Consider the following 10883-nt stretch of genomic DNA (forward strand, 5'->3'; position numbering starts at 1 on the left):
GAGGCCTGTATTGCAATACACTTGTGGATGTGTTTTTAATAAAGACTGAATGCTGGTGTTCTAGGTAGGGCTGCAGAATCTTCTGCACTGCACATCTTCTTCCCAGGCATGGCTTAAAGGGCTTACTTGACCACTGGGAACAACTCATCTAACAAGGATGAACAATCTGACTTTGATCTCACTCTGCCAAGCAAGAGGACATAAAGCCAGAGATATTTAATTTAGGCAGTTTGACTTGAGACAGTCCAGAACAGCTAATAACTTCTTGACAGCCTTCTTCCCAAGCTTCCCTTTAAAAGAAAACTGGGAGGAGGTGAGGATCTGTGTTGAGACTAGTGCAATGGTGAAGGTAGTCTATTTCTTGGAGAATATTAAAAAAACTATGCCCAGAAAGAGAGCAAGCAGATATTGGGGCTTGGATTAATTTTTTTAACAAAGATCCAGATGATCTGCATGGGATTGATCACAGTAATTATAATTACAAAGTCCCCTTGCATGTGCAGTTTTAGATAGAGAAGATCCAGCTTCTCTGGTGGAGTTTAAACCCAGCCAGTAAGTTCCATTTCCTGCATACCTTTGTAATCCTGTCAGTATATGTTATTTAGTTTGTCAGATAACAAAAATGGAAGGTTCTCTCTGCCCTATTTGCAATGATGCTTCATTTAATATTTTATATCTGTACAGAACCTGAATATGTTTTTACATGCTATCAAATAATGTAAAGGATATGCACATAATGATAGCAGTGAATACAACTGAGATGCTTCTGCAGACAGCATGTTAGAGCAGTGCCCCTTCTAATTTTATTGAGGGGCTGGAGAATATATGAATAGAAAACCGCAATGTAATAATATACAGTAAGCAGCAATATTTATTTCTCAAAGAGGGGACAGGATTTAGAAGCAAATATTCTGATTTGGGATTTCAGTCTTCGGTGTCTGGCACCTGGATTTAACTGCCTGCACACAGAACTTGAAAATATGTGTGAATGAGTAGCTGAACTACTACAAAACTCTTATTAGGATGAAAACTATGTCAGGAATCATAAACTTTAATAAGAAATGAAAAAGTTTTAGAGACTGACCCTTGTTTATATAAAATCCTGACAGGAGAGCTTGCACTAGCTTACAACTAAATATCTAATAACTCAGAGGGATAAAAACTTGAGGAATTGATTAATGGTTTGAAAGAATCACTTCCTCTTGTATATACTGGAAGTATCATCACATTCTATATTTGACATAACAGGATGGCTTTTGCAAATTAGAAAAAAAATTATTTACTTAAGGGTGTAGACGTCATATTCAGCCAAAGACTTCACTCTTAAAGGAATTTAGTCCTCAGTTAATAAATCAATTCTTTACATCTCTAAAAAATAAAGCTTTCCTTCATTTTTTCCTAATATTTTACATGATGAAAATGTAGAAAAAACAGCTGAGAATGAGTGGATGTCCTGTGAATTTTAATGTATTCTATGATATATTTAGAAAAGCAAGTAGCTATAATACCACTGTTCTTATACTATTTCAAGGTGTGATGTGGATCTGTCAGAGCCATTATTCAGACCCATTTTTTCCCCCAGCCTCAAAAAAAAGTTGGTACAAAAATCTGCTAGAGCATCTGATTTGACATTCTGCCACAGCAGGATTGCTTTTTAAAGCATTTTTAAATACCTTTTTCAGTACACATAGAAAAAATGTCAGTTGAAAGGACCGAAACTTGTAGAAGCTTTCCATCAGCTTGTAAATCTAACAAATGTAATTGAGAAAGAACTTAAATAAGGAAAAGATAGAATAAAAGGGAGGAAGAACAGGAACAAGAGATCGTACTTACATTTTAACTTTGGTTTACTTTCTTTAAGAGAAGGAAATATAACACAGAATTGGAACCTGATGAATTTAATGGCAAAATTCTTATTTTGGAGGACTATAATCTCACTGTCCATGTGAAGTTCTTCTCTTAGAGATATCATCTGGAGTTTTTCATTTGAGTTGAGTAGAAGTGTGCTGAAGTCTTACCAGGCTTATGTAAAACAACAGGAGAAGTAGTTTATGTAATTTTAAAACTGTCAATTACAGTTCTTCAGTCACTGGGAATTTTTGATTGAAAAGATAATTTTTTTTTTCAGTTCACGGACACCAAATTATAAAGAAATATTTATCCATTTGGTAGCAAAATTCAAAGGGTTTCAGTTACAAGTGCTGGGGATTAGTATGGAATTCAATTTGCCCTCTTTTTCAATAACAGTTTTAGAAGTTTGAAAGTTTTACTGTTGAATACATGACTCATCCTCTCTTGAACTGATTAGAAAAGGAATGTTATTATATTCTAAATAGTTATTTCTTGGTCATTTAGACTTTTAACTAAAAATGCAGTCTTTTGTTTCTTTGTTGAATATCTGCTTTAAAACATTCTCTGTAAGTCTCTTCCTGAGGTGGTACCTGCGGGCCTTGACCAGCACAAGATGCCAGTGTGTGCTTGTTCAATGGTGGCTATGTACCATCAACATCCTTTACTCTTCTGCACCTTCATGACCAAATTCTTCTCATTTCTTGCAATGGTTACAATCTTTAGTGTCTTATGGGCTGGAACCTAATTCCATGAAACTCCCTGTAACTGGCATTGGCATTGGCATTTTCATTGTCACTGTCACTGCAGTATGTGCTGCTGCAGCAAGGAGTCAAGAACCAGTTGTGTACTCCTCAGTTTGGTATTGCAGGGCACTGTTGAACAGGACACTTCACCTGCCCATCACAGGTATCCATCAGACCTGATTTCATATATTTCAGGAACAACAACATTTTCACAATCATCCTTTTATGGCTATGGTATATTGTCAGAGTAACACTGGATTGCAACGATGTGTTCTCAGCTATTGAGAAACACCCAGGTACCAGGGTAATGGGTCCTGTGAACCAGTAAATCCAGTGATAAAACAAATTCTCAGCAGGCACAGAAGGCAAAATATAGCAGAGTGGAGCACCTAATTGAAACAGCTCCTAGAACCAAAGTATAAAAATCATCTTTTGCATCTTCCTTTAATAGCAATTCGAAAGTTCAGGAAAAATGTCCATATCTTAGTAGCAGATAAAAATAAAATTAACCCCTCTTTCTCCCTTGACAAGCAAACAAAAAAAAACCCAAACCGCACAAACAAAAAAAAATCCCCACCAGCACAGCAGTTGTGCTCTGATCTTGGTGCATTCATCTTCCTCTGAGATGATGAAAGTCAGAAATACCTTTTCATACCTTTTTCATAGTCATTGTTTTGGCAGTGCATTTTCATACATCCCTTTTGTTTCTGCAGGAAAGTACTGAAGTAAAATATACTGAAAGTGAAATAGTCTCCTTTTCCTAGAGCCTCACAGTTAAGCTTCTAATTCTACAGAGTCTCAGCAGCAGCAAGAGGTTGGGAAACAGGTTTGAGTATTGGAAATCAGTGTTCCACTGAAGGTGTGATTTTATCAATTAAAATTGTTATTTAAAGTCTAGAATAGCATCACAGAAGTATTGAGGTATTTGCTAGTGGATAAAAGGGGCTGGAGACAAGGGTTGGTGTAGCTTGCAAATACATCTTTCACTTCTGGAGTTGAGAAGTTTATCCATTTTTACTGCTGGGCAGAGGGATGTTGGGGGGGTTTCAGTGGGAGAGTGGAAAGGTGAACTGCTTTGTGTTCAGGATAAAGTTAGGACCTCATTTTTTCACAGAAATTCAGAGTGGCTGTAGTAAAAGAGTGAAGAGATTATGTGACATACAGGGAGAAACCTTGCAGTTGCTATCTCATTTTTGTGTCCTAAATGAGGAAAACATGAGCATGTACATAGATTAATGAGCATGAGGGAATTCGTTACCGAGAGGCAGAATCGTCCTATGTCTCATATGCTGAGCTCCTTCATCCAGCTGCTTGGGAGCTAAAAGACATTGACTGACAAACAATAACCTAAGACAACAGTTCCATTAAAATGGAACCTGCCTAACCCTTCTGATGTCATTTGATTTCAGTCATAAAAGACGAAAGTAACCAGAGTGAAATGGCTGAAGACCTGTGCAAGATAGGGTCAGAAAGAGCCCTCGTGCTGGATAGACTAGCAAGTAACGTCGCCAAACGTAAGAGCTCTATGCCTCAGAAATTTGTTGGTAAGAGTTAAACGTTTGCTGTCTCCTAAAAATAAAATAAAACAAAGCCCCCTAAAAAATCACAGCATTTTTACTTTTGCTTTATAATTTTACTTGTTTTGCTGAATTAACAATATGTACCTCTATAGAAGCAGATACAGAGATGTGTTGGGAGAAAAAAAAAACCTAAATATCTCCAGCATAAATTTCTGCATGTTTAATTTTCCACATCTGGAGATCAATTTTAAGTCTTTTTCCTGCCTTTTTAAAAGCTTATGTACCAGATCGTTACAAAATCTGGACAGGTTCTTGAAGTTGCCTTAAGAACCTGAAAATAGGAAGAGAAGTTTCCTATTGGGATAGCATTTGACCACACTTTCAGAGTTATTTTATTGAATTCTTGAATGACATTCAGATCTGGGCATATTGGTGTTTCTGAAAGCATTTGTGAATAGTTGAACATAGACTGGGTAATATTCCTTCTCCCTTTAATAAAATCTGTTTATTTTTACAGCCCAAACTGATATGTCTGAGAACAGTACCTAAATGAAAGGACCTTTGAGTACATTCTATGAACAATACAAAAACTTCATGCCCATTTGCACCTAGCAGTTCTTGTCTAACAATGAAAAACTTGACATTAAGCCTATAAAAATGAAGGCTACTCATGTTGTTCTGTTTAGTAGGCCTGTGTTAAGTAGGGATTACACCTGTTTTGTGAGACTGACAGACAATATTTTGTCAGCTAGGTAGGGTTAGTCTTCAATAAATAAATACATGGGAGATCAGAGGACAGCATAGACTCATATCTAGTTAGGTTCTTTTTTAATTCTCTGTACATTTTAAAAAATATTCTATAGGAGAAAATCAGATGAAACTAAAGTCTTTAAAACAAAGTACACATTAAGAAGGTCTTCAGTCAAAAGTCAAGGCAAATAAAAAGACCAGTTTATGGGACAGAAAATGCAAATATACTTTCTTCAACAAGGACACGAGGGTGAAAGGAAAACTAGTATTTCCTAGACAAGGAAAGGGGAGTTTCAGCTACATCAGGAGGTGCAACAAAAGGTTTTAAATTAAATTCCAAGGCTTTTTTCAAGTCCAGGCAACAAAAAAAAGGCAACAATTCTAGGAGATAGTCAAGGATAAGAAACACTTATGTTTATAAAAGGGCAAAAGCTGTAGTTGAAATAGTTACCAAAAATGTATCAACTATAATATGTATGTAAGGCCAACCAGACTAGTTTAGACACTCCAGTAACTGTTTGCATTCGGCAAGATACTAATTCTATGAAAGTTACAGGAAGACCAGAAGTGCTAAAATTTAGAAGGTACTAGCAAGTACCCTATATGCAATGTATCCTTGGGTGTGGACTGGCTATTTCGTTCTCTTTTTCTCTCTTCACCCTAAGAAACAGCAAAGACAGCCAGCTTAACTATGTGCTTTAGGAGGGCAGAGTTTCCTGTCAGTTTTTCAGGGTGCAGTGTAAGAAGACAACCTACTGACAGCAGATATTTATTTATGGGAATTTGCTAACCTTCAACAGGAAAAACTTTTTTAACAAGAAAATGCTCCCAAATCCTTTGCTTTCCAATCCTCACCTGCTACTTCATACAGTAGGCGAATTCCTGATTAACACAAGATTGAGCTGGCCAGTGAGGAGAGCTTTTGGCTACTAAAACGTGTTTATTGCTCTTGCAGATTATCATGTTGTCCCAATCCCTGTGCTGAATTCCAGGGAGAAGGAGTAAAATGGCATCCTTCACATAAGGGAAGAAGCATCTTCTTCTTCACTAGTTTTTCTCAAGAATAAATTAATTACCCTTCAAAAATGAGATTGTTCACCAAATTCAGCCAGTTATCTGTAAAATTCTCTCTGTATTCCGAACTGGAATTGTTCCCAAACCCAAAAGAACTGGGCCATCCAAACCAGAGAGTGAGAACTGCATGAAAGGTTGACGTGGTTATAATGTTTAAAAGAACAGGCAGCAGAGAGGGATTAAAAAATACTAAGAGAAAAGGTGCCCACGTGCACTGAGTGCATTTTTATTGTTTAAGTACCTGCTGCAGAATCCTGAGCAGTGCAAACCTTGAAGTGCATCAAACCATTAGCAGTTTAATTTACTTATGCTCTAATAACCACAGAAATGAGCTATTATTTTTAATGAGTGCAAGTATTACTGCATTGCTCAGATATAGAAATGGTACCTGCCTACCCTAACTTTGTGTCTGTTTCAGGCACTTTGCTTGGAAGCATATTTTTCTTGTGAACACTTGATCCTCTCAGCACAACTACCAACTAGTTATGCTACATAAAGCAAATGCTTCCCAAGAAACAGATATTAAATCATGCTTTCTGGATGCCCAAAATTTTTTTTTTAATGACGACCAGTCCCACTTTTCAGTGGTGTGCAGTGCCCAAGGAATATGAATGATTTTGACCTCATTTTTTCCTCCTTGAATAAAGTGCATACCTTCATATTAGGAGAGTTTTTCTGTATTTAATTCAAGAGTCTTTTACAATGCCTATTTTGAATCTTAAGCATGAAACTCTGCCGGAAAACTATAGCATTATAGAGGATAAATCTGGAATAAAAAGGACTGCACCCCAAATTGGCAGAATGATTGGGAAAGAAAACAAGAGGAACTGGAAACTTGTGTAGCATAGCAGCCAGAAGGTGTCTGTACCCTACATCCCCCATAGGAACTTACGCAATGCTCAGGGCATTTCTTTCTCTGCTTGCAGAGCATGGAACTGGTATGAAACCATATTTTGTGGGAAACGTAGACCACAGGACTTCCTATACTTTAGCCCCCATCATTGCAAAAGTGTCATGCTAGAAGGTTTTTTGTCTCTTCACTGACTTGGAATGGTCAATCTGAGTACAAACTGGGTGGGAAATTGTTGATAAATTAGTGTGCAGATCTTCCGGTAAAATTTCCATACCTCTGTTAGCATTTCTTTTGACAAATTAGGACTTTCCAAGACCTACCAGTAAATTTCATGGTGATCAGGAAATAGTGACAGCACCTCACAGGGATGTTTGTGGCTTTTAGTGTTTCCCAAGATCTGAAGAGCCAGAAAATCCATCCAGACTATCAACAATCTGTTATTGGTAGACCATAGGAACCTCTGAAAATCTTTTACCTCTTTATCTTTGCATGAATTTATTAAGGGCCTGGTAATCACTTTGATGGTTTACACTGTTAGAGAAGACTGCTCAAGTTCATAAAATCAGCATCTGTGCATTTAAATAGTTTTCTAACTCCTAACTTTTGCCTTCTATGTTTTGCTATCTGTCCAGCAATTTGGGGGAAATTGTAGTGAAACTCAACATTCCATACTGGGGTGTCCAGCTAAATATGCATTAGTGCAGTCTAAAAAAAGTTAGAGATTTACTCCTTACTTTTGGAATCCCATCAGAATCAAAGTTACCAGTAACAAGTAAGCTTGCTCTACATAGGGCTTTCTACCTTGTAGGCAAAATATGCTCCAACTACACATGCACTTAAATTTTTTCCATGATTCTTGGTTACGCCTGTACACAACTTTTTGACACAAAATATTTAGGAACATGGGTAGCTTCTGGTAATGTGTCTAACATGGCTTATGTTAGGTGTGTGGGGATGGTGGCAATACGAAAAATAAAGTTTTTATTGATTTTTCTCCAAAATGACATATATATGACCACACTGCTGATGTGGGTTATTTCTAAGAAACTGAAGGTCTAAAACTAAACCATACAATTTCTCGTCTAAGAATGTAATATTTTAGATAAAAATATTGATAATGTGCTTCATGCTCTGAAGCATCAGGCCAAGCTCGCTGTGGCTGGGGGGGCGACCCCCCCCAGCCACAAAGGCAATGCCTCTGCTCACTGCAGGAGGCAGATGAGGGACACCAGTTAGAAAGGAAAAAGACATGATGAAGCATTTGATCTGTAGCTCCCATGAGTCTCCATATAAATAATTTCCAGAATTTCTTTCATCCATTTGCTTTTCCAAAGCCCTCAAATTATTTTGCAGGCTAAAAAATGCCACCAACCCACCGTTTTCCTGAACACCTGTATTAGAGAGCTGTGAATACTTCAGGTGGATTTCAGAGGCAGATGTGGTCAACTCTCTTCTTCCCTGTTTTATTAATCCAAGATGTTCATTTCCTTAATTATGTAGAAATTAACCCTCTAACTCCTCACTTTTTCACTGCAGGTGACAAATGTTTGCCTGATCTTCCATACGATGCCAGCATCAACTACGAGAAGGAGAATGAACTCATGCAGACACACGTGATCGACCAGGCCATCAACAACGCCATCAGTTACCTGGGGGCAGAGTCCCTGCGTCCCCTCGTCCAGACACCGCCAGGTGGCTCTGAGGTGGTGCCCGTCATCAGCCCCATGTATCAGCTCCACAAACCTCTCGGGGACAATCCGGTTCGCTCCAACCTCCCTCAGGACAGTGCAGTGGAAAACTTGTTGCTGCTTTCCAAAGCCAAGTCTGTCTCCTCTGAACGAGATGTGTCTCCCAGCAACAGTTGCCAAGACTCAACAGATACAGAGAGCAATAATGAGGAGCGCAGTGGTTTGATCTACCTGACAAACCACATAGGTGCCCATGCAAGAAATGGCATCTCTATCAAAGAAGAAAACAGGCAATACGATGTCTTGAGAGCGGGTACTGACAATTCCCAGGATGCTTTCAAAGTGATCAGCAGCAATGGGGAGCAAGTAAGAGTTTACAAGTGTGAACACTGTCGAGTCCTTTTCTTGGATCATGTGATGTATACAATCCATATGGGCTGCCACGGGTTCCGCGATCCTTTTGAATGCAACATGTGCGGCTACCACAGCCAGGACAGGTACGAATTCTCTTCCCACATAACTCGAGGGGAGCATCGTTTCCACATGGGTTAAAACACTGGCACAGATCGAGCCTCAACAGCTGCGTTACTGGAGCTGCACAAGCCATGACAGCAACAAAGCAAAAGTCAGCTGGACAGTAAAAGTCACAAGAGAATCAGAAGTTCAGCAATCTTCTCCCACAAGAAAAGGAATTTCATTTTGGTAGTATGCATTGCAACTCAGTTTTCTAAAATGAGTTTTTACTGAAAATGTTTGATCAACAAAAACCTTTAGTAATGTAATTAGAAGCTTTCGTAGTCACATAGCTGAAAGCCCTTCCCTGAACTGATGATTCTTGCAAGCCCCCCTTGCCAGAACTCTTAACCACGCGCAGGATGCTCCACACAACAAGGACACAACAGGCAGCAGTGGCCAGGCTTTCTCTCATAACACCCTGAGAGTAGGGCTCTTCTACCAGATGTATGTGTTTCGATTTCTGGTATTATTTGACTCTTTTGGGAAGATTGAACTCAACTAAAGATGGAGGGACCCGTCTCAGATGACTTCATGGACAGCTGGGGTGGGACGGGACCCGCCCCACCCAGAAGGTTCTGAGTTGCTTTGGTGGTAAGAACATTTCCACCTGCAAGGGTGCTACTGGTATTGACATCACAACATGCCTTGTTTGTGTCATTAGTAATATACTCTGTGAAGTATGAATTGCATTTAATGTACAGAAAAAGGGTATTGTGGCTCTTCTTTGAATAAATATTTTCTGTTCCTATCCAGTAAACCCCCACTGTTCGTTAAGCAACCCCTCCTTTCTCTGCATATAAGAGTTACAATGTATTTAACTTTTCTTTCTTTTTAAAGTTTTAGTTATTTAGAAAAGTGTGATGTACAGTTGAGAAAGTAGATAGATATATGTGTGGGGAGTCTCCTTATGCACATTTTTCATCTTTTTAAATTGTCTGGAAAATATCCAAATGTCCCTCTCTTAGATATAAAGAAAAATCCCATTTTGCTTGCACAGAAGATGTCCTCTTGTAAATTTTGTGACTCTACTCATAAATGTTGCACTTGATTATTTTTAAAGCACTGAGAGGAATTAAACCAGCCAGTCAAAATTCGCAGCCGTCTTCTTTTTTCCTGGCATTTGCCATTTAATGAGGGACCAAGGACCACAAAGGTGTGGAGAGCCTTTACTTCCCATCCAACCAGTCATTTCACTAAGTGCTTTGAGTTACTTTTAATTCAGTGGAACTAATCTTAAGGTATAAAAAATGTTGGTTTTTGCAGAATGGAGACCAGAGGCTGCAGCACTTTGCAGAGTGCAGCAAAGTCCACCAAGAGCTTTCTCCATGGTGGGTTCTGCTGCAGGTACTGTAGCTTCAGTTAGAATCAAAACTTCTATGACAAATAGATTTTAACACCAAACATATCTAATAAAAAACCTCTTTTATAAAGCTTCTGCTTAGCTTCCTCTTCCAAATATTTCATCTCTCTCCCTGAACACCCTCATGCTTTAAGACTGGGCAAAAATGAAATTCCTGCAGCATCTGCATAAAAATCTGCCATTGGTGCTGCAATACTTCCTGGGCAACATTCATAAAGATAACCCATCTTATTAACTTAATGTATATATACTTCCACTCTGCATAAGGAATGGATATTTTGCAATAAACAGAATCAAATACCCAACAAGACAAGAAGTCTTGTCATACATTTACATATTTTCCATTCACAAGTGCATGAAAGCACATGTATTTACTATAAAACAGATTCGATGGGACCACAAACTGCTTGTACCTGGGCCAATGTGGCCTGATACTACACTTGCAGCTATATTTGATACACCTTTCCTATATACACATACTATTACAGGCATGCCGAGCTCCTTCTGCTTTCACTTTTGCAGGTGTAG

The 10883-nt window shown here is 38.5% G+C and overlaps 1 protein-coding gene across 11 annotated transcripts in view; it reads left to right on the top strand.

Moving 5' to 3' along the window:
- The window catches only part of IKZF1 (IKAROS family zinc finger 1), a 68727-nt gene extending 59076 nt beyond the window's left edge, over nucleotides 1–9651 (top strand). For 6 of the 11 annotated variants that reach the window (XM_017738761.1, XM_017738760.1, XM_017738764.1 and 3 more), the window contains 2 exons: nucleotides 4004–4138; nucleotides 8328–9651. In XM_017738761.1, the coding sequence (XP_017594250.1) occupies nucleotides 4004–4138; nucleotides 8328–9031 (839 nt within the window). In that variant the 3' untranslated portion in view covers nucleotides 9032–9651. The remainder of the gene's footprint in view (nucleotides 1–4003; nucleotides 4139–8327) is intronic. The other 5 variants (XM_017738766.1, XM_017738767.1, XM_008637214.2 and 2 more) reach the window with 2 other exon arrangements.
- Nucleotides 9652–10883: the final 1232 nt, after the last annotated feature.

Source organism: Corvus brachyrhynchos, unplaced genomic scaffold, assembly GCF_000691975.1.
Source record: "Corvus brachyrhynchos isolate BGI_N302 unplaced genomic scaffold, ASM69197v1 scaffold23, whole genome shotgun sequence".
NCBI lineage: Eukaryota > Metazoa > Chordata > Aves > Passeriformes > Corvidae > Corvus > Corvus brachyrhynchos.